The sequence below is a fragment of the Larimichthys crocea genome, chromosome X (genome assembly GCF_000972845.2).
Source record: "Larimichthys crocea isolate SSNF chromosome X, L_crocea_2.0, whole genome shotgun sequence".
NCBI lineage: Eukaryota > Metazoa > Chordata > Actinopteri > Sciaenidae > Larimichthys > Larimichthys crocea.
In genome coordinates, this window is record NC_040020.1 from 17,930,240 (window position 1) to 17,954,879 (window position 24,640).

At 42.2% G+C, this 24,640-nt stretch overlaps 1 protein-coding gene and 1 long non-coding RNA gene across 2 annotated transcripts; one reads left to right on the top strand and one right to left on the bottom strand.

Annotated features, from left to right (window-relative positions):
* Positions 1–30: 30 nt before the first annotated feature.
* On the bottom strand, positions 31–23,477 carry LOC104931871 (dual specificity protein phosphatase CDC14AB). The gene is made up of 14 exons (XM_010746978.3): positions 22,976–23,477; positions 21,207–21,297; positions 17,265–17,340; positions 16,988–17,080; positions 16,814–16,893; positions 15,314–15,380; positions 14,938–15,000; positions 14,448–14,535; positions 2,262–2,492; positions 2,030–2,168; positions 1,004–1,226; positions 811–902; positions 492–635; positions 31–355 (listed from the first exon to the last, which is right to left on the bottom strand). The coding sequence occupies exons 1-14, from the start codon at positions 23,019–23,021 to the stop codon at positions 307–309; spliced, it is 1,482 nt and encodes a 493-aa protein (XP_010745280.1). The 5' UTR covers positions 23,022–23,477; the 3' UTR covers positions 31–306.
* On the top strand, positions 2,527–8,426 carry LOC113746695 (uncharacterized). The gene is made up of 3 exons (XR_003463052.1): positions 2,527–4,243; positions 4,323–4,404; positions 4,505–8,426. It is a non-coding gene; the product is annotated as an uncharacterized LOC113746695 (long non-coding RNA).
* Positions 23,478–24,640: the final 1,163 nt, after the last annotated feature.

Below are 24,640 nucleotides of genomic sequence, written 5' to 3' on the forward strand. Positions count from 1 at the left end.
CCCTTAAACATACTCACACCAGTAAAGAAATATTTATGTGTTTCTTTATTTTGAGTTGACTCTACAAAGCTCTCAGATCTGCGAATCTCTATTAACAGTTACTTTGCTGACAAAGTAACTGTTATCTCTATTAACAGTTACTTTGCTGACAAAGTAACTGTTAATAGATTATTATTTGTCTGAACAAATAATCACAACATTTGTTAAAGTTAATAAAATGTTTAAGGCCCAGACATCCACAGTAAGTTGGTGATCCGGTTTTTGACTTCATCATCAGTCGAAAGTGGAAATGTCCAGACTGTGAAGTCAGTGAATGATGGCAGGTCTGGTGCTGAACAGACTGAGGCTGAAGGGACTGGAGAGAGACAGAGAGAGACAGAGACAGAGACATACGACAGTCAGACAGTGTATATTAACGCAATGTCAATCAGTCTAACAATGTCTAACTGATTGCACTGTGTTAGAACAGAAACAAAAACATGGACGCTCACCTCCTGATCTGTGAGGTGGAAGAGGAGGAGCTCCGAACCAGCCTCTTAGAAGAAGAGGAAGAGGAGGAGGAGAAGGAGAGGGGGATTTTAGGGGACTTAGATGGTGGAAGAATGGAGCAATGAGAGGCCTTGGACAGGTTTAACCTGAATAAGAAATACACACACACACACACACACACACACACACACACACACACACACATATATCTATATATATATATATATATATATAAATAAATAAAGGAAGGAACACCAGAAAAGTGTTAAATATGAGACCTTTAACCAGAACGACTACGTAATTATGTTAACTAAGTTGTACCTTGACGAGCTGGAGACCGATCTGGGTGGCCGTTTTCCCTTCAGTGCTCTCAGTTTGTCTCCCTGAGTTTGACCGGCTTCCTTGCAGTTACTCTACACACATTCAGAGACAGAGAGTGTGATCAGTATGAAAAGAAATTTAAATACTTCAATCCTCATTAATAACAAATCTTCCAGAAAGTCTCGCCCCTCACCTCATCCATGCTGTATGATTTGTAAAGGGTGGTGTTGATTGACAGGTCATCCATGCTGGAGAGTAGGCGGGACATGGCTTCCGGTCTCCCTCCCTCAGAGTCAGGACTGTGAAGCTGCTGTTGACTCTGTTGCTGTAGCTGCTGCCGTCGCATCAGTCTCTGCTGGACCAGTTTCTGTTTGGAGCGATGGACGTCACCCTGGACCCACAAACTGTGCTGTTTCCTGCACACAGAGAAACAAGACTAAGACTCTACAGCCATGCTAGTGACCAGTGAGCCTGTACTACTAGTGAGCTATGAGGATCTCTACTAGTGAGATATAGATGTTTAGCAGGTATAATGTTTACCATTCAAGTTTATCATGTCAGCTTGGTAACACATGCCAATTAGCAGTGAACCCATGGTACAGCAGAGGCTGATGGACTTGGCACTGTGGGTGTTACCTTTTTTGTTTTTTGGAGTCAGATGTGACCATATTTGGATGAGTAAAAGGAGAACGTTTGTGACCAGGCAGGATGACTTTTTTTCCCCCTGCTTCAATATGGGGTGAAAACTAGGTGCAGCCCAACTTGCAGTACATCTCCTACCAGCTCCACACTTGTTCAAATATGTATATATAATTTATAAATAAAATTCTGGCTACCACTTCTGCCAGCTCTCCCAGGAAGTGGCTGGGGAGAGGGAAGTCTGGGCCTCCCTGCTAAAGCTGCTGCCCCCGCGACCCGATAAAAACGGATAAAGCGGAAGAAGACGGACGGACGGAAATTCTGGCTAAAAAATAAATAAATAAAAACATCCATGATGCCAAACTCAAGGCTTCAGAATGTTTGTCCACAAACCAATGTGTGACGTGGATTTAAACTTCCATGAACTTCCATAAAAAATGTCAATTTTGGCCAACAGATGTCAATGCATTTTTACTGAGAAACCAAATATAACTCAAATATCACAAGTCCAGAATGATCTAATCTGATCTTTAAAGGGAAACAAGCAACTTGTTGAATCACGACTGAGACTAAAACTCACTCTTCTAAGAAGTTCTGCTGGGGGCCGATGACGGATCCAGGCCGACAAATTCTGATCCAAGCGATGGCTTCAGCTGCAGTGAACCGGTAGTGCTTCATCAGGTAGCAGCCAATCAGAGTGCCTGTACGGCCCAGGCCGGCTGTGTTTTCAGCAAATGAAGAAAAGGTTCCTTGAAAAACACTCTTCATATATTACATGATCTTTGTGACAAATAAAATCAGTCAGCACACACCTTTACAGTGCACAGCCACGGCTCCTTCAGTACTTTCACACACGTGCAGGAAGCGCCTGATGATGAGGTCAGATGGCGTGGTCCCATCTAGGAAGAAGAGGTCATGGTGCTCAAATCCTGCATCCTCGAACCGCCTCCCATCATACAACTTCCTGTTTAGGCGGACCACGGCTGTGACGTCATTTTGGCGAAAGTATGCAAAATACGCCTCTGGTGCGTGGAGAGGATAACCTGCAGACACAATCATTGCCACCTCTTAACACAGTGTGACAACCCTCCCTGATCTCTCTCTCCTCCCTCCTGCTGTGGGCAGGGTCGTCAGGGAGCATTGACTCCACCTGGGCTCTGGGGGCGGGGGTGTGGGACTTTTCATTTTAAGATCTCAGTGGCAGAGATCTTTCTCCCTCCCTGCAGCAGCTCAGGTTTGGTTTGTGTTGGTTTTGTATTTGGGTTATTTGTTTCCTTTACAGTAGACTGGACTGTTATTATTATTTCTTTTGTTCTTTGTTTCAGAAATACTTTTGAATATTGATTTGGTGTGCATCTCCCTTTGTTGCCATAGCTGTGCAGCCCAGGTCATGACAAATGAGGGCTCGTCCGATTGTAAGTTATGTTTGGGGGCTGTTGTGTGATGGTTTTTGGGAGATGCATTTTGTTTTTGAAGTAGTAATTTGATTGTTTGGTTTGGGAGAACTGTTTGTCCTGCAGTCTCATGTTTTGGTGTGAGTGGGCAGGTGGGAGCCATCAGCAGTGACTGCAGAGTCTTCTGATGAGGTGAGTGTGAAGTTTCCCCTGGTTAGGCTTAGCAGTGTGGTCCATTTGGGCTCACTGTGTGTTTTTTGTTTTAGTCTGTTGTTTTTGTGTGGTGTGCGGTTAGAGCATTGGTCTCGGGGTCACATCCACAGCTGTCAGGTGAGTGACCAGCATGCTGGGGACTTAACCGGGTTGTTGGTTTGAGTGATTAAATATCCCACCGCTAATCTGCATGAAGATTAGGTACAGTGAGTTAGAATAGCTTCTGGACAGGCAGTTAGGGGGGGACTTCACATTAAATTGGGGTATTTGTCTCATTCTCACATCGGATGACTTTCTGCATTGCTGTTTGAGGGTTCTGTTGGTTGTTAGTTCTCCTGTTGGTTTCAGGGTTTGGCCTGAATTAGTCCCAGAGGCATTTGGATCGCGGTATGGGAAAACTTTAACAACTACTTTAAAATGATTTTTTTCTTTCTACCAAAAAACAAAACAAAAAGTGAACTATAGTATTTATTTTAGAAAATGACACTACTTCAGAGGTTCAGCCTCCTACTTCTTCTATTCCTTCTGACCAACAATCCGTATTTCCCGATAAGTGAATTAACTTTTTTTTGTTTTTGTTTAGCAACAAGTGTCTTTTCTACGTGTAACTTCTCAAAAATACAAGTTCATTGCTGCACTCATATTATTGCTATTAATAGTTTTCTATTAAGTCAATATTTTCCTACCATTAAGAATTTACAGGGATGCACATTTTAGAAACTTGCCAGTAATGTTAACATGTCATGTGATTTGAAAACAGTGTTTTTCTGTGACATTTTTGGTGCTTTTGGGATGTTGTATGTATCCAGGATTTTGTTTTGTTTTCTACACTGAATGTCTTTTCATTTCTTGAAGAGACTTCTGACAAGTTTGAGGGCATCCAACTCACACAGTCAGCTCATGGTGGGTCTATTTGCTCTTTATTTTCTGACTTTTTCAGTAAACTGAGATTTAACTTTTTTTTTTCTTCCCCCTTGTCTCCAAACTGGCATATAGATTTTCTAGATGGGGCTACCCGGCTGGCTATTAGACGGTGACGCAGGAGCCACTTCGAGCACTCCCTCATCAACGAGTCGTTCGTGCGAATCGCCTGCAGTTCATACAACGCAATTGCTATACTTGCACGGAAACGCCCATCACCGAACTTTTGTCAAGAGAATCTGCCGGCACTACACATGGAGCATCGGGTAAGGCAAAAACTTTCTAAAAAAAAAACTATTTCTGACGACGGAAAGGGTGACATTTGGATTTTGATGTTTTATACAGAGCCTGGGCCTTCAGTTTCACCCCATCTGGAGGTCTGTGGCAGAGCTACCTAGGCCAAAAAAACCCTGCGTCCGTCATCAAGGTAGGCAATGTTTTCTAAATATAAAATGTTCTTTTTGTCTTGTGTCTCAATTGTCTTGTGAATTACATTTTTTAAATTTATTAGTTTTTTTTTGTCACAGCTGTGGAACAAAGAAGCTGTGGGACACAAACCGCCGCGTGAGAAGTGCAGCTGGAAGCACAAGCAGATCAAGAACAACTTGGTGGCAGAGACAACAGGGGAAGGAGACGACTGCAGACAACCTTAAGAGGCTGGAAAGGTTCGAGCTGTTTCAACAAGTTTTGATCTCTGTGTGGGCTTTCTGTAAAAAGTGTGGTGTGACATTTAAAATAGTGAAATGGATGAAGGTAACTTTAGTCTTTTTAGAGTCTGATTTAAAGCTAGCAGTTGAGCAATTGAATCAAATCTCCCCACCTCCTCCTGTAGATGTAGCTGTTGCTAATGTAGGTGAAAATTCCTCAGCAGCCGAACCATCATCGACTGCTGATAACTATTTTCAATCTTTAGAAGATGCTCTGTTGCGTCTAAATCAGAACCCATCTTCCTCTGATGTTCTCCAACAGGTTAACCAGACCGCCTACTGCTCACGGTCAAATAAAAAACAAGTTCCCCCTCTTTCCCCCCACCTGCTCCTACCCCCTCTTTCCCACAGCATTCGGCTTCATTTCAAACTCCAAATTTAGAGGAAGTCGGTAGAAATGTCCAGCATGGTGGTGGAAATGTGAGCGGTCAGGCTGACACCCCCCCAGGCCGTCCATCTCCTCAAACATGGCGACCGTATCCTGCGACTGGTTCAACAATCTGGAGCTGAGACAAGTGTTCACCGTTCCCCCTGACAGGAACATACTGGATCTTGCTCAGTTTTATGATGTGATGTTGATCCTTAGAGATATGGCTGATGCCGTCAGAGCACAGGTTAGGCGTAATGATGTGATACAGCTAGAGGTGATTGGTGAGAATGTTCAGAATCATGTCTCTGTGGCTGAGGATGAGCATGGTGATGCTATCCTTCCTGCTTTTGAGGGCTTGCTCGAGCAGTTGGTGCAATCTAACGGCGAGATAGCATCAGATGCTAGGTTAGAATTAGTGGTTCAGGTTGTGCATGATCCTAGAGGCAGTGTGAAATGCAAGCTGGAAAAAACTTTAGACTGTGAAATAATATGTATTAAAAGACAGCATGTCTACATTGTAGACAACAGGAATGGTCACCTCTGCTTTGCCATCAACTTGGACAACATGTGATCGATCCTCTAGTCACAGATAATCAGGTTTTAGAACGAGGAAGAGTTTCAGAGACTTGCTGGTCTAAACTCTCAGACCCCAGTCACCTTTACTGATGTGTTCAAATTTGAAAAGCCTGAACTGTAAATTTTTTTTTTTTTTTTTTTTTTTTTTTTTAATGACTTTGAAACGTTTGTTGTTCAGCAGGACATGCACAAACCTTTTCTTGTCTGCAGCAAAACATTGAGTGGCATGCAGTGGTCGTCCTATGGTTTGAACTGTGTCAGGGACTTTCTCCTGCATTTCAGGAGGTCGATGTACCAGAACTGTGTTTGTGGCTCTCAATGCTAAAGGTTATGACAGCTATTTGATCCTCAACACAATGATAGAGATGGGATTGCAGGGCAGTAAAATTCTGTTTCCAATTATAATTTAAAATTCAACATTTTCTTTCCTCACAATGCATCTCACCGCCATGCCCAAGGCGTCAGACCAAGGGTCATTTCCTTCAGTTTCAGTTCAAAGAAGAATTTGCAGTATGTCGGAGCTTACCCTCCGCCGCATGGAGCGTATGACTCCTGCTCATCAGCAAGAGTTTTACAGCTGGTACAGATAGGCAAGTCAGGGTATGTTTCACTTTGAGAGGGAAGCTCCGCGGTACTGTGAAAATGAAGTTGACATTCTTGCCAAGGGCTGTATCGAGTTCAGAAATCAGTTCCTCAGTGAGACAGGCATAGACCCTTTCAGTTACATCACCATTGCCTCGGCATACATGAAGGTATTTCTTAGAAATTTCCTCTCTCCTAAAAACCCTGGCTATACCTTCGCCAGATAACTACAGGTGCCAGACCAAAAGCTACTTCCACGTCTCCATCCAATGGTTGGAGTGAATAGCATGAGGCAATAATGTTTTTATCCAGCATGCATTAAACAAGGGGGAGAAACCGGTAGGACCTTACTTTGTTGACTGTTATGCTGAAATAGACGGTGTTGCTTACGCTTGGTAGTTTCTGGCGTGCTTTTACCACGGTTGCCCGTCGTGTTTTAACCCCCACAACACTTGCCCTCGGGGCACATCCCCTTTGAGGAGCTGTATGCTGCTAGTGAGGAGAAAATGCAGGCTTTGAAATGTGTTCACGGTGTTCAGATGGTTGTCATGTGGGAACATGACTAGCTGGCTATGAAAAAAGCGTAAAAGCTTTTCTAGGGAGCTTCCTCCCTCCCGAACCTCTGTGCCCCCGCGACGCTCTCTTTGGCGGTAGAACGAGCGCTGTGAGGCTGAGGTACATGGCCAGGCCTAACGAGACCGTGCACTATGTAGACGTCACTTCTCTGTATCCATATGTGAACTGTAGCTTTTCCTACCCACTAGGTCACCCCGCCATCATCCACAAAGACTTTGATGCCCCTCAAAACTACTTTGGGTTCATCAAAGCCACCATCCACCCTGCAAGAGGGCTTGTTCCCATGTTACCTTACAAAACATCTCAAGGTAAATTGGTGTTCACCCTTTGCCATACCTGTGCTGAAATCTACAATCAGACAGGTCCGTGCAGACACGACGAGCAGGCTACAGCATTGAGGGGAGTGTGGGTCAGCATTAAAGTGAACAAGGCTCTTGAGGTTGGTTATAGGGTAGGCAAGATCATTGAAGTGCGGCACTTTGACCGGTGTAGCGATTCCATTTTTCTCAGCGACATGCACACCTTCCTAAAAGGTAAGCAGGAAGCTTCAGGCTACTCACCCAAGGCCACTGATCAGGAAAGCAGAAAAGTACATCAGGGACTATGAGCTGCATCAAGGCGTGCACCTAGATGCTGACAAGATTAAGGTGAACCCTGCAAAGAGACAGGTGGCTAAATTTTGTCTCAACAGCTTCTGGGGAAAATTTGCACAGAGAAGCAATCTGCCTCAGACCACCCTGGTCAGCGATCCTGAAGAATTTCTCCGTTTCATGTTTTTTGGTCAGTACAAAGTGAAATACTTTAGTTTTCTGAATGACCAAACCGCTATGATTCAGTGGAATTACCACGAGCGGTGCATCATGCCTCCATGTAGAGCTAATAATGTGTTCATCGCTGCATTCACTACTGCTTATGCCCATCTCAAGCTGTACAGCTATCTAGAGCAGGTGCAAGAAAATGTTCTCTACATGGATACTGACAGTCTGATATGTGGTGAAAGAAGGGGAACGCCTCTGAAATTAGAATTATCTGGGGGATTTGACCGATGAGCTGGACGGTGACACCATTCAGAAATTTGCAGCCACTGGTCCCAAAAGTTACGCCTACCAGACTAGACAAAAGAAAAAAAGTAGTAGTGCATGTCAATGGTATCACCCAGACTAGAGAATGCTGTGAGCAGGTCAACTTTGACAGCATCAGAGAGTTGGTGAAGGGCTACCTCGAGGGGGCGATTGAGACCCCTCAGCATAACACCGGATGTAATAAGAAGGGCTTTCTCTTGAAAAACTGCACATTTCAAAAAGTTTGAGTGGTGTATGACAAGAGACGTCTCTTTAGCGACGGGACAACTCTGCCTTTTGGCTACTGAAATAGGAGGAGAGCAATACACAAAAAGGAAAAACAAAATAAACAAATGTCACACTTTGCTAGCATGGAGGAAGTTAACTTTGATCCCAGACTTGCAGCACCCTTTTCATGTATGATTGTGGGTATGGGGAAAAGGTATTTTGTAAAATGTCATTAAAAATTGTGAACATGTGATGAATCTTGTACCTGAGAACATTTGTATTGATTGATACTACTACTACTTTTCAACCAATGTATGATGAACTGCAAAAGATGAATAAAAAGATTAAGTTTGAAGGACTGCCTGATTCTTTTGATGAGACAGAGCTGTTTCCTCCTGATCAGAACCATTTGATCATTCTGGATATTTTTCAAGCCTCCGACCATCCTGAAGTGGTCAATTTTTATTCGGTACAGACATCATGGAAATATGAGCATGCTTCTGTTGATGCAAAATGTATTTCACTGAGGTAAACACAGCCTTACCATGAGTTTGAACAGTAATTATCTGGTGTTTAAAAACCCTGGGGACAAATTACAGATGAATATATTGGCGCATCAAATCTTGAAATCCCTCACAAAAAGCCTTCTTTTAAGAGAGTTTTGAAGATGCCACCAAAAACCCCCATGGGTATTTATTGGTTGATCTCACAACCTTCGTGTCCAGAACTGTACATGCTGAGGACGGGTATACTGCCTCCACAGTGGCCGGTCATATATCTTCCCAGAACAAAGTAAGTCTTTGTCATCATGTTGGCGCGTTATAAGAAGAAATGCACCCTTACTTAAAGCTCTGTACCACGCCTCATAAACGTAAAGACATTCTTGCCCACTCTTCCCCGGACTTTCTCCAAGCTGTGCGAGATTAATTTGAATCTTGAATCGTCTGTCTTCTCCATCAAACTACTGGCTGATTTAAAAAGACAGGTTTAAATCAGAAAGGCAGAACTTTGATGAAACAGTCGGGAGGTTTTATTTTACCTCTGCTTTCGGCTGTGGTGCCCATCCTTGGAAATCTTATAGGAGGACTTGTTAGTAGAAAATAATTAAAAGAGAGACATGGCTCTGAGAACAGCGCAAAAATTTTTTCTTGTTAAACCACCTGACTAAACCTGAATCCTCCATCAGACAAACGGCCGAAGACAATTTAGACACAAAAATGAAAGTGATATTAAATGAGCCGGGGCTGAGTTCTTATGAAAAAATGTTAAAATACGACACCTTGCTGCAGAAATATCTCACGCTGATGAAACAAGGTCAAAAGGAGGAGTGTCGGGTGACTTTAACTCTGCAACGAACTACACCCACAGAAATCCCAAAAGAACTTGAATGTAGATGACGTAAAAAAAAAAAAATCTCCCTGGATCCCCTTTTCTCCCTAAATAAATGTAAACGTACAAAGATAGTTTTTCTCAATAAAGGCTTTACTGATCACCTTCAGTCTACAGAGAGTTATTTTCATGAGATACGTTATGTAATTATAATTATATTAGATAATTCACAGGTTGTAACATTGATGAAACATTTGCAAAGTTCCATGGTTAAAACATCCAAGCTTCGATTTCTGATACAGAGTCGATATTTTTTCCACAAAGTGTGATACAGTCTGATCATTTTTTATCACATCGTTGTCATACAGAGACAACAGTCGTTCAAAGGATACTCCGCAGGCCCTATGGCAGAGATCATAAACACAATGTTGACCACATACGGTGGACAGGGTGTGTTGAAGCTGACGATTGTGGTACAATATAATGAGCAAAGTCCAGAGGAAAACCATAAGAGTCAAAAAAGGTGGCTACACCGTCCTCTTCCAGAGTCAAAGAGAGCCAGTGCTCACCAGGCAGGTGCGCAGGATGTGTGTTGACGATAAAGTAGAGTTAATTTCCAAAATGGAATCGTAACAGGCGTAGACGATCAGAGTGGTGGTGAGGGTAAGGGTAATCTCATTTCTAATCTTAAATTCCCACTGGAAACAGGGGACAGAGCGTTGTTGTCGTCACCTGGGTTGAGATTAAACACAGAGTATCCGTCGTTAAGTTCGGTTGATGCTCAGAGGTAGATCTTTCAGGTGTCATCCTGTGGCGATAAACATGTTGTAAAACTCTCTGACTGAAATGCCTTGAATAAACTGGGGCTGAAAAGCTTTAGCCGGAACCTGTCTGCCATCCTGACAGAGGGCCAGGTATTCCATGTCATCGTGGGTAAAATTGAAGGGTGACAGGTCTCTTCTTCCTGTGAAGGCTTCGTGGTGTACCCCACCACATATTTGGGCATAGCACCCAGAAAGAGGTTCTCCTGGTTACATATCCTGGAATTCTCCGGTATGGAGTAGGTTTTTACATTGACGCGTACAGCGCGTTACCCTTCAGCAGAGCTGCTGCGTGACCCAGGCGGACTGCACGGGAGACTGAAACTTTTTTAACAAACAGCGAGGTGCGTAATATTCTTAGGTGGTAATCACAAGCATGACCTCTCTTGAGGCAAAATGTGACGTTGGCTCAGGTCAGCTTGATTCTCATATCCACCAAATTCAGAAGGAGTCTCTCGCAGAAAAAAATGTCCCTGTGGAGGGAGCCAAACAGGTGTACTTCCTGGGAATTGGTGGAGAAGGCTGCTCGGGAGTTAAGTCCACGGTTAGGGCCGTTGTTGGTCACCACAGAGTCCATTGCTCCCGCTGTGTCTTTGAAAAAAAGACCCGCGCTGAATTGACTCTTGAGCGTATCTTCAGAGTAATTGAGTAGGGTTTCGATCATGGCTCTGTACGAGTGCGTAGCACTAGACTGTGAAATGAATCTCTCCCCCAGAATAACATCGCACTGACTGAAAATTGTATTGAGAGGGTAATTGATCAGGCCCACATTGGGATCATTCACCAGGTTGTGCCATCAGCAAGGTACCGTTCAAATCCAAATACTTTTCACCATCTCCAGGAATAAAGAACTCAATGTGGCCTATCTTTAGACATTTTTACTTTTTGCAACTCTGCCCTGTAAAAAGAGCCCTCGATAGGCTCTCCGTCATAATCTCGGAGTTTGTACACAGGGGGAGTACGAGGAATGCAGGCCTCCACCGTAAACACTTTGTCCGTAAAACTCTGTTCATATTTTTTATCAAACGCCCCTCTGATCTTGGATAATATGACAAGATCACCCTTTTTAAATTTAATTTGCACCGCATCACAGTGTTGGGTAGGAAACGTACCGTACAGATTTTAAAACACTTAAGAAGCATTCTTGGAGGTCACCTGCATAGGCACCATTTTTATACTTTTATGAAAGCTGTGATTGTAGCTTTTCACCAAATCCTGTAAAACGTCAAGGGATCGCCTCATGTTGTTAGAAGTAAAGTATCTCCATATTCTAGTTTTTAATGTACGGTTAAACATTTCAGTAACAGATGCCTTCAGATTGTTTGCTGTAGCAAAATGTACAATGTCGTGTTTCTTTACCGGCATTCGTTTGTAGCTTTTCCAAGATCTGACTGTCTTTGAAGACCGAAACAAAGGGCATCACCGCCTCGTCTGCGTTTTTTCTCTTGAAAACACGCACGTATGCTTTTTTTGAAAATACATCTATGACCGTTAATAAATATTTAAACCCGTCGTTGTGTTCCGCCAAGGCTTGCATGTCACAAAGATCTACTTGAAATTGGTTTAAAGGCCAAGAGACAAAAACTCTGTTTCTGGTGAAATGTATTCTGGCTGGTTTATGCAGAGTGTAGGTATCTTGGTCTTGAAGTCTTTAACATTTTCCACACCGACTTTCTTCCCCATTTCATCCTGCACACCCCGCTGGAGCTGGTCTACACATTCAAAACTAGCCGGATAAGCCGGGTTGTAATACACTCTTTTCATGACCCGTCTCACTGCAACACATCCACACACAAAGTGTACAGGGTGAACAAATGACAGGGTGTTATACCAAGAGTCCTTAATCCATTCTTTCACAATTTTTTCAAAGGTCTCTGACAATCAGATGCGCTCGCACAATGTCGCTTAGTCGTCTGATTTCAACCAGTGTTGTGACAGCGTCTCTATCTGTTGAAACTCTGTTGCAAAGATCCTGTATCAAAATCTCATTCAGATGGGTGATCATCCGCTCTTCTACAGAGGTTACAAGTTTTCTCCAATAATTACCCATGTTTAAAAAACAAAACGGAAACAAGAGAAAAAACGTATTTGTTTTCCCAGCTTGCCGCCACCAGTTTCAGTTCTCCTACTGACTATGTCCTGGCCAATCAGCTCGTCGTACATGCTGTTGATGGAATCCTGGATGCTCCTCACAAATCTGAGCTTGTGTAACAGAGTCTGCGCCACGGTTTTGACTCTGTTGTCATCCTCTTGGATTTTGCGCGTGGTCAGGAGACGTTGGATGGAAAGAATGAAATGAGAGGTGAAAAGCATCTTCATTATCCCGTGAAAGTTGGTCTGGAAGTATTCATCTTCCACACACGGGTGCTGTCTTTGGCTAGGGTGGTTGATCTGACACCCGTAGCACTGCTTGCGTCTAAACTTGTGAAGGGTTATGTTGAGCAGATGGATGACGGCTGCCTTTACACCATTGAAGAAGGCTGACGACACCACCCCGTCCATCCGTTAGCCGTGTTTTTGTTGTCTGCAGGAGTGGATGTAGCCGGTGAAGAGGGTGGTGCCAAGATGCCGGGGGAGGAGGAGAAGCGTTGAGACTCCTCATCCTCGTCGTCCGTGTCTGAGTTGGAACAGCCGTCGGATGAAAGGATCGGGGATGGAGAGGCCGCATGTTCACACTGCGGGATGTGGTCCGGGGAAGGGAATGGCGGGGTCGTGGAGGCTGGAGGAGAAACTTCACAGCCGGGTGACGCCTTGGGTATCGTTGCTAGGCTGGGTAAGGGGAAGGATGAGGCCACCAGCTCCTGAGGCAAGAGGATCCATGTGGTGGTGAGCCGTCTCTGGCTGTAGTGTCGGTTAAAATCGTCCATGTCTTTCAGTCGGGTTGAACCAGTCAGCGGGTTGTGTTGGTACGTCTGCTGTTTTAAGCGTTGCACGGATGAGGGGGTGGGTTTCAGAAGGACATTTTTTTTTTCACCACCAGAACGTCATTCCATTTGCGGCAGCTGGTAAACAGAGACGTCAATTTTTCTCCAATTTCTTCTCCTTCCACGCAAGCAGCTACCAGAGTTTGGAATACGCCGCAGTTGGAATTAAAACTCTCCCAAGAGAAAGTTCTCCATAGGTCCTCTCTCTCCGGATGTCCAGAGAGTGGCTTGTAAGAACCAGTGACCGGAGGGACAGGTTCTCGATTGTCAGACCGCGTTGAAAATGGTCTTGGTCTTGGCCTCCAATCTGGGCTGTTTAGCAGCTACAGGCACTTCTTGATCCGGGGGATGCCCGGTCCGGCCGGTTAAGGTCAAGTGATTTGGCATCACCTGTCTCAGCACTGCCCAGTGGTTAGAACTCAGCATCCCTACAGCAGACAGAGGCCCCACTGTTTCACCCTCATTCCTCTGACACAGCCAGAGCTCACTAGTTTCATACTTGAACACATACCCCCAATAGCCTTGCACTCCGTACGGCTCCGGGGGGGGGGGCTCATTAGGTCAAAGGTCACAGTCGTAAAACTGTCAAGGCGGGGTCAAACATTTCATTTTAAGATCTCAGTGGCAGAGATCTTTCTCCCTCCCTGCAGCTCGGGTTTGGTTTGTGTTGATTTTGTATTTGGGTTATTCGTTTCCTTTACAGTAGACTGGACTGTTTATATTATTTCTTTTGTTCTTTTGTTTAATAAATACTTTTGAATATTGATTTGGTGTGCATCTCTTTGTTGCCATGGCTGTGCAGCCCAGGTCATGACAACAGTTATAGTGCTATAGTGCTTTAAAGGAGCAGTGTGTAGGATTTAGTGGCATCGAGTGGTGTAGTTGCAGATTGCACTCCACTTGCACCTGTCCAGACTCAGTGTTAAGTTTGTCAGTTCTGGGATACTGTAGAAACATGGCGGTTCAACATGGCAGACTCTGTGGAAGAGGACCTGCTGGGTCTGTAAATATATAGATTCTGTAAATAGAGCCTCCTAAATCTGACACACTGGACCTTTAAATAATAACGTGCTATTTAAGTTGAAATACTCTGTATCTGTATCTAACAACTGATAATTCAATGGAGGTAAAAATGTGACTCTTTGATCAGAAAAAACATTCACATGCTGATTTCCAATGAATGAACTCTAGTAGTCTTTTCTGGGGACCTTACAGAACTCAGTTTGGGTCCTGGGGAAATCATTTGAAACCCAGCGGTTCAGAAAAAAAGGTTTTAGCTTTAGAAATCTGACTCACCATTCTCTATCTTACTGCGAGTGTGAGGGCTGCTGAATGCCAGAATTTTCCCTGGAATGATCCAGTTCATGTCCCCGTTTTCTACACGCTAAGAAGAGAAAAGAAGCAGATGAGGTGTGCAACATTTGGATGATTTGAAATCCAACAGATTTCACATCAAATGTGATGGCTCTCTACGTAAAAACAACAGTAGAGGGTCAGTAATAATCATCCAGTTTTACAATAATACAATACTGACAGGGAGCGAACTGTATGCAGTGATCTGGATATTTTGTTGCTTCAATTTTGATCATTAAGTTTAAAAATCTGTTTGTTCAATGCATGCACTGTCCATGTAAGTATCAGGTCAGCTGTACTGTCAAGACCAAATACTTTTATATCAACATCACTGAGTGGATGGTGTCACACTGTCAACACATACAGTGCTCCCCGTCTTTCACATACTGTTGAAGTGTTACTGTGTGTGATGATTGAGTCTGTTTGCACTCACCTCATAATGTTCGTATTCCTCAACATCAAAGCTCTCAAAGTCAAAGAAACCATGCTGTAAAGCCTGTGAAAGAGAGATAAAATGACTCAGTCTGATACTGTGATGCAGTTCATCTCCACGTCACTCCTTTTTCTCTCACAAGTGAAGTATTAAGATGAAAAACATAGTGGTAAGCAAAATCATCTGACCTCCAGTGGGAACCGAAATCATTTGTTCACTCTTCAAAATATCTTACATCAGTTTAATGTGATGTAACAAGGATAAACTTTAGCTGAGTAATCCCTAACTCTTTGTAAGAGGAGTGAAGTCAGAGCCTACTCAGTGTACAAAGTGAAGTAATCCACTGTAGTTCAGTCTGGCCGTGCTGCTTGTTTACCTTGCGTATTCCTTGTAAGCAGTCAAGGACGGTGAGGTTGAAGGAGCTTTCTCCCACTGCTGCATCCCTGTGGGACACATACACTCCGAGGTCAGCTTACTGTGTCATGAGGAGTGTTACTGAGCCTCAGTCGTTCTGCAAAAATCTTCTGGATGAAATTGTACAAAACTCTGCAGATATACATTAAGAGCACTCTGCCGGTGATGTGCACTGAAAATAAACAGAAATTGAAGTTTGGGAAATATGTTCATTTGCATTCTTGCTGGATACCACTGGCATACATGCTACCTAGGGCACGAACAAATAGGTATAAATTCTCCTTTGTTCCACGTGCAATCAATGCAATTCATTTGCACAACTCTTAAATTGCACTGTTCTTGTGGCATTTGTTTGTTTATCTTTTTATCTTTTATAGACTTTTTGCCTTCTGTCACTTATATTCTAACTTCATTTAGGATTGTTTAAATCAAGTTTTGGTTGCTTTACTTTGCGTCATTGTTCTATGTCACTGTTTGTCTATTTATTGTTTGTTGTGTAAGTTGCATTGTCACTGCAAATCAAATTTCCCCTGGAGGGACAATAAAGCTCTGAACTGAACTGAACATACCTGTGTGTTGAAGCAAGCACCAGCAGTCAGTTAGCTTAGCATTGCATAAAGTCAGGGTCCAAAAATGATAAGTCCGTCTACAAGCACCTCTAAAGCTCTCTCTAATTAACATGTACCTTGTTTGTTAAACAAATTATTACAGTTTTACATGGTTTTATGCGTCTATGTGACTTTTCCTCAGCTTTTGGGTTAGCACTGACCTCCTGCAGTGTGTTGTCACTGTAAGGTTGGCAGACAGCTGAGACTCCATGTCTTCAGGCTAAGCTAAGCTAACTAGCGCTGGCAGCAGCTTATGAACATGGAATCAATGTTTTCATCAAACTTTGGGGAAAGAAAAGTTAAAAGTCAAAAGTAAAGTTTCCTTAAGTAAAAATAAATAGATACATGCAGATTAATCTGAGTACAGACTAAAGTCTGGGGGCCTGTTGTGGATTATCAACGTCATAGAATAATGACAATGTGATACGTCTTACATTACACTGGTTCAGCTTGACACATCAGAGCGTAACATGGGCTCAGCAGAGGGGGCTTCAAACACTGGTGCACTTGTTCTGTGGGTGCACTTGAATAAAAAAGGGCACTTTGGCTCTTAGATAATTTGCATGACTGAGCAGGATTTAATGTCAGGAGGGACTTGATTTGAATATTAATGAGCTTGAAGTAAACAGATCTTCACCTCTGATGTTACTGTAGAGGATGGCAGGTTGTTTAAGATGTGCTCTGGGGAATTTCTTTACACACCTGGTTGCAAAATGAGTCAGCAAAAAAAACTCAGACCCAGTCTCAGTGGATCTTATGTCATGCTGCACAAAGACTGTCAGCAACATTAGCCAGTGGGTGTGTGTGTGTGTGTGTGTGTGTGTGTGTGTGTGTGTTTGTGTGTGTGTGTTCATCTGAACGGCAGGTAGCCGGTGTTGTTTCCTGAGATCAGAGTCCTGTAGGCTTCTTCTGGGCTTCTTCTCAAATAGATTACCTGTAGGGCAGAGGTTATACTGTATTATGAACACATGAACAGACAGACTGGAGGATGAACTGAGGGTTAGATGTACAAATAAAGAGATATTTACAGCGTAGGCACCGATAAGAACAGCGTCATTGGCTCTCTTCTTCTGGTCATGGCTGGTGTAGTGGACCAGTTTCTTTCTAGACATGGTGAACGACTGAAGGGACAAAAATATTGAATGAATGATCAGGAACAACAACTCGAGTCATTTAACTGTCTAGTGTCCACATGATGTAGACTATGAACTACAGGCTTTATGTCAGCCTAACAAAGTGAAACTCCCCTCCACCTTGAATCTCTCTAAAGGTTTGCAGTGAGTGACAAGGAGCTCTGTCTCCTACCTTGAGCTTCTTGTTGACTTTGCAGCAGTATTTGTACAGCATGGCTAGGTTGAGGGGCCCGAAGTCTGCATAGAAACTGCAACACACAGAGAAACAGTGCACAGTGTCATAGACTGTACATCACTACTACTACACACACTGTTTGTACAGTGTCATTGATGTACACTGAAAAAAACACATCATGAAGCTAAAACAGAACATCATACAATATTATAATTATAACAAAGGAAGTCGAGTAAACAATATATAAGACAGTATGTACATGTGACCCAAACAATGATATTAAAGTGAACCCAGTACAGGAGCTTATGTCAGATACAGATGGTGTGATCTGCTATTAGATTACTAATAATAATAACTAATATGCAGCCTATAAGTACAGTATGTGGTGGCAGTGGGGCAGACCTGTGAGTCCAGCCACCAGGAGAGTGGGCTGAGGCTCAGATAGTGCTGCGGTGTGACAGGGGATCTGGACCCATCCAATAATCTTTGTTTTCTGGTTTCTTTCTATGTTGTGGGGGCTGATGTGTTGATAGGCACGCTCCAGACTGTCAATCCTCAGACTGTGTTCAAAGAGCCAAAGGAGCTGGATGAGAATCAGTGGGATCATTGTAGCCTGATAACAGAATGATAATTTAAAGAACAGCGCCATGGATCAGGGTTTAAAGTATTTTTCAACAGCAGCTCATTCAAACCCTCACATGGATGTGACTAAACCTGGTTTGTATGTGACATAATCAGAACTGTGAGACCAATGAGACACTTGGAATGGCTGAAACACCTGCATGTAAACACATTCATTAGTATGATGGAGTGTCACTGTGGTTCTTGAGTCACTGTGCTAACATGACTGTAAAGGAAAAATACTGGCCCGCTAATCACATTCTCCTCAGAGCGTCACAGGCCAGTGGAGACACTTCCTGTTTCATTCTGATAATCCGCAGCTAAGATCATTAAGATGGCCGCTGTGTTTGACAGTGACCTCGTAAACATATTAAAGGCCACACTGTTGTCACCATGCAAACACAAATCCCACTGTCATTCAAGATTATGCACTATATCACCACAAACATTACATGTACGTGACATCACAGTCATCAGCTGACTCAGACAACAAATGACGTCCAAAGAATGGAATCAAATCCTTCCAGTGAACAGGAAGTCTGACCTGGTGGGAAATTCATACTCATCCTATTTGCACGGCGGGTCACGGCTGGTTTATACTGCTGTATGTCTCCTGATCTGAACTGAAACTGTGACCAAAGAGGAATTCACAGAAAAGGTAAAGGGGCACTGTTGTCTACTCTCTCTTCAAAGCCACCAGAGCTGACTCCTTTGATAAAAACAGTCGTTTTACCAGAATATTTTAACATCTCACTCATTGAATTGACCAAATCAGATGTGGTGATTGTTGGAACAGTGGATATAAGCGCGGTTTTATGATTTATTACACAAAACATCACAAAGTCTGTTGTGGGTTTGGGTTTCCATCGGCTGTAAGAGTTGAAAACAGATGCTCAGATCTACACCTCTGATGCTGCTGCTGTTAGTAGAGGATGGCAGGTATTTAGGTGGTGCTCTGGGGGGTTTCTTTGTACACCTGGTTGCAAAATAACACAGCAAGAAACTCAGACGCAGCATCAGTAGATGCTGGTCTTGCATGTTGTCATTGCAAATCAACACACTTTGTTTTAGTGCTGTGCCAGCGGTGGAGAAAGGTCTGACTGAACCACTATCACTGGGGGGGTGTAGTTTTTGTATTTCTTTAAACCAATCATGGTTTATGGTGCCCTTTCAAAATAATGTCAGATTGCGAAAGGTGAGAACAGCAGACGAAGAAGATTTAGACATCTGTTTTGCTGCAAGTATTTTCTATTGTTTGGTGGAACTCAGCTGGAACTTTTCCATAATGCAGAACCCACAGACACCTCTCCATCCTTCATCCAAACCTCCTCTCACTGGTTACTGATTACCACTTGTTCATGACGATGTGTGTCCAGATGTGACTAAGCCTTCACTCTCAGTGCTCCCAGGCTTCACCCTCCCACATGGAACTTTGGCAGCTAATTTAAGGTCATCAAGCTTAAACGTTTTTAAAAGTTTGTCTTCAATCAGATTATTTTCTATGTCTTGTTTAGGTTCAACAATCACTAAATGGATCAGATACACACAAAGACACAATCATGTCATACAAACTGTTTTCATGTGTGTATATTCCATACATATAACATGTCACTATTTGACTTAAAATCTCTACATTGAACTGACTAATAAGTGTAAAAAAAAGAAAGAAAAAATGATCCTTGTCTATATATATACAGTATCTATATATATTTGTATATATACAAATAATAGATAGACACACACACACACACACACACACACACACACATACACACACATGTACTATGAGAGCAAAGTGTAAGTGAGTCAAATTCCTCACGTGTGTACACGTACCTGGTGAATTAAAGTGATTCTGATTCTGATCAAATTTACTGAATTAATACACTGAAACATTGTCAGTAAGATAAAAAAAAAAGTATGTTCTTTTTCAGTGCACTATTGTCACTTAGCTTGATGCTGACGGATAAAGTCATGTGTCAAACACCATCCACTGTACGCATTAGATGTAAAAATGGCAGACTGACACAAACAAATCTGAATGGTGTGTCGTCCGGTGTTTGTCCTAAATCCCTTTCCATCTCCAGGCCACAGCCACTGATCTCATCTTGATCTATATCCTACAGTGGGATCATAACCACTGGCTGAACACTTACGGGAACTGAATTTCAGGTTAAAACATATAATGTGGTTGAAGCAGATATAGACTGTGTTTAATAATGTATGTGTTAACAACTGTAAGTCCTCCTGTGAGCAGGCTGCTGTATAAACAGATCAGTGACAACAGAGTAAAACAGTTCTTCATTATTACAGACTTATTACAGACACTTAAAATGTCCTTCCATAAAACAACATTAGAGTGTTTTATAAAGAACTGCATTGCATACATAAATCCAGCGGCCAGTTCCATCATAATGATCCTCACAAAGACACAAAGGTTCATTGAATGTGTGTGTGCGCTACTTCATAACAAATATGTAAAGCTTTACAGTACTAATGGATCATACTTTATGGAGAAAATGTTTTCTGCTTTTCCTCTGTCTGCTCTACCTCAAAACTGCTGCCAACTGTAGCTGCTGTTAGCTAATGTGCTGAGGTGCTTAGAACACCAAGAGAAAAAGCGTTGGCGTTGGTGTACACTGACAGTACAGCACAAGGAAGAGGAAATTTTAACGCCTGGGACGAGGAAGATTCATAACTGGAACCAGGGAAGGGGGAAATATATCTGGGCTCAGCAGCTTCTATGGGTATTGCTAATGACAGAGGTTAAGAGACCAAAGAGGACAACAGAGGATTGGCTATTGGCAAAGTTTTTGACTTTTGATCATAAATAATTTAATCATAACAAATACACGTGTGCTGTCCATATTTACCACAGTGGAGTTACACACTCTGGCATAGTGATGATCTGATGTGGATCCTGCTATAGTATCTGTCTTGAAGAGGGGTCCTGAGTCATGATTGCGTTTCAAGACTGCAGATTTTTAAGAATTTCACTTTTATGCTGAATAATCCTAAATCAATGTATTTAATTAAAATACAACACAGCGAGTCTGGGGTCAGTTGATATTTTAGCGGTAATGAACAGATGATGCTTTCAGCTCAGTCTTCATACTGAGGAAACAGGTTACAGGTTACTGCTGCGTTTGTAATCTGCGATATGCTTGTGTTGGTTGCACTGCTGTGTTACCACGTCTGAATAATCTGTCATAATGCCATAAACACCTTCATTGTGTGGAGTCGAGGATTCTGTGGCAGCATAATCTCTTGAACTGACTCAGTGACGTTAATGTGATGCAGCTGCTTATCACAGAGGCTTACCTCTCATATATGAACTCCTCGTCCGTGCTGAAGTAGTGCGTGTTGGCTGTGTTCTTTGGTCTGACCCGAAGAGTGGCAAAGTACAGCCGGTCTGTAGTGTATGACAGACAGACAGACAGACAGACAGACAGACAGACAGACAGACAGATAACATGGCATTATTGATAAATGTTGTGAGTTCACTTTTTCTCTCATGTCTGGGACACAGTGAACAACATCAAACCCTGTTTTTACTAAGCAAGTCCATAGAGAAAGAGATACACGACAGGTCAAATATAGGTGTACAAATATAAAACAGATATTTCTTGTACATAAAACTAGAGTGATAGTCAACCATTTGTCGTTTTGACTGGTGGAACCTCCTCAAGGCCTCCTGGTACAGGTCGCTCTTTGACAGTTTCATGGAAAAACTTTTTTGTTCTGTTAAAATACTTTATCCTAGCACTGCTGATATATTAAATGTTGAATTACTTTAGAACTTAATAAATTACAAAGGTTATGAACGGTGGGTACTAATGGCTTTAAAAATGGTTAATAAATCATTTACTAATGCCGCATGGATAATTTAGAGGCCATTAAAAGAATAACTTCTGGGTTGCCAGTGAAAAGAATCTCTCAGTTCATCAGGAGGACCCCTCAAACAGACCAGACCATTTTAAGACAAGAAAAACACAATAATTCTTATTTTCAGGTGATTAAACACTAATGAAAACATACTAATAAATACTGTATTCCATTGCTGCCAATAAACACTCCTAAATCTCACACATTGGACTGTTAATGTCCAAATATACAAAATGACACCTTCATTATCATGGAATCAGTGAGCTAACTGAGGACTTCAACTTGGGCCTCATTTTTTCGATCTATGCTTCTTATGATTTTTTTGGAGCAGTTGTCTCCAAACTTGAAATTCCAAAGAAACCAAATCACTTAGAATCATCCATCCAGCCATCCATTCATCCATCTTCTGCTTATACTTATCAGGGTTGCGGGAGTCTGGAACCAATCTGGCACCTCTTCCTGAAAGAATTCCCCAAAACCTCCTTCTCCTGACAGTCCAAAGCTCCTGTGCGGTGCTATGCTGTGTAGCGATGACCCGCTAACTGAGCTAACTATCTAACAGCAGCTACATTTAAGGCAGAGCCGGTTGCAAGGAGCCAAACGGGTCTATGAAACTGCCTCAGTCAGTCTCAGAATGAATTTGGTCTTGGTCTGCTTTGGTCTAAATCTGTGAAATAACCCCAAATCACCCCAATTATTGGAATGGAAGAAAAAATAGAAGAACTTCATTTATAAATGTGTAATAAATGAATAAAAGTCCCCTGAAGTAAATAAAAGTAATTTAATTAATGTTTATTTTTTGTAACTGAAAACCATCTTTAATCATTTAACTACTGACTATTTATATATGTTCACATATATTTATATATTTACTGCCTCATTTGTCTATTTCAGGATTTATTTCATAGTCATATTTATTGATTTCATATGAATATTGTTTTATTTAATATTTTCTTAAATGGAATTCCATAGTTGTGATATGCCGACACTGCATCTATAGTTACTCAACAGATTCAGGGTTTGTACCATAAACACAATATGTTATTATTAAATTAAAATCATAGATTTTCCAATGAATGTGTTCATGTGTAGCTCCCCCAATACAACATATGTACCTCCCAGGCTGTGTACAATAATAAAAGCTTTACAGTTGATTTTATAATTATTACTCATTATAAAACATGATTAATGGATGTGTAACTTACCTTTAATAAACTCTGACGCACCAGACTGTTCATATTCATCTGCCATTTGTCTCACTAACAAGTGATTCCTGTATTAATCTCCTTTTTAGATGACTTAGAAATATAGAAAGTCCTCTGCTCCAGTCTATGTCAAACTAAAAAAGTCTTTCTCTGGGTTATCTGTTATGAGGCCACTTGAGGTGTGTCCAGAAAACTACGAGCTGTGCATAAAAGAGGATGACACGTGCTCCATAATTCAGTTTCGATGAGCCTGTCATTACTTGGAGTTTAAAACGTTCAAATGTGAATCAAAAAGTCAAAATGAACGCTTTTACGGACAAACTGTTCAGTCAGATGACCACGTTCACGGCAGATGATCCACGCGCGTAAAAAGTCCCCAAAGTCAAATAAAACCCCAACAGTTCATCTTCACTCCCTCAGAGTTCTTCTGACTCTGTTTGCATTGAATATTTCACCACAGATCATCCAGTCCCTTCATGTCTAAATTAAAATGTTGCTCAGAATATTCCAGCAAACACCCGGAGAGCCGAGGACACGCACCGAACCGTCCAGAGCGCAGAGAGAGCGCTAATCTCTGCGCGCTCTGCACATGCTCGGTCACACACACGCGCGCGCCCTGGTAGGCACGTTGTTAAAGCCTGGGAGAGGCGGATTGATGGATGATAGATTGATGGGTGATAGATTGATGGATGATAGATTGATGGATGATAGATTGATGGATGTGGCAGATCTGATCTGTATTATATTCCTGTTATTCCTGATTCCCTGTATAATAGGCTACATTTCTATAAACAATTTCTAACAATTCTATAAAAGTATCATATTTCCATATTTGAACATTTGAAATTATAATACATGACTTCCAGCATAATCGTAGAACTTATAATAGTGTTATTGTTCTATTTTATGGTGTGTTTTTTAAAATTATTATTTCTAGTTATCGTTTCACTATAATATCCTATATATTCTCAGTCTTAATGTACTATAATACGTGGTGTCCTACAGTATATGATAAGGTCACATTACAGTAACTTCTTTATAATGGCTTATGCTGCAGATTGACTTTGTCTGGCTTGTGGAATGCAAGTTTGCTCCTGTCACCCGAGGGTGCGGAGCCAAAGCCCGGGTGCCAAATGTCTAAGCTCCCTGATTGCCCAGCTGAGCTGTGAGTTTCACTTGGGGCTAAACTAAATCTGCACTTACATCACAAAGTTGTACAAGTGTTTGAGATGGTGATTATACAGCCAGCAGGTGTTTGGTTGGTTGTTAAGCAAAAGTCACAAGGACATGAAGTGGACACACTGCTGTGCAGAATTATATTACAAATTTAATAGACTGCAGTCATCAGTAATAAATCACTGAAAGATGCCAGGCATCATGGTTCTCCTCTGTTTTCTTTTTAGCCACGCTAGCAGCTGTTGGGCAGTTAATCCCCCACTTTGTTCCAGACTGAAATATCTCAACACCATTGGATGGACTGTCATTACAGTTTGATGCACTCATTGCACTCATCCACAGGCTTCTACACCACAGTCCAAGAGATTGGACTGGTATCAAATTCAGTCATTCAATTAGACATTCATGTTCCCCAGAGGATGAACTGTAATCACTTTGAAGATCTCTGACTTCATTTACAGTCAAAGTTTGAATTTGTCCAACGCTGTA

Excerpts from the sequence above, each read along its gene's own strand:
- LOC104931871 (XM_010746978.3), bottom strand. The coding sequence starts at position 23,021 with ATGGCAGATGAATATGAACAGTCTGGTGCGTCAGAGTTTATTAAAG. Across the intron at positions 17,341-21,206 it reads GAGGAGTTCATATATGAGAG|TTTCTATGCAGACTTCGGGC; the intron begins GTAAGCCTCTGT and ends TGTGTGTTGCAG. Across the intron at positions 2,493-14,447 it reads TCGCAGTAAGATAGAGAATG|GTTATCCTCTCCACGCACCA; the intron begins GTGAGTCAGATT and ends TTGTGTCTGCAG.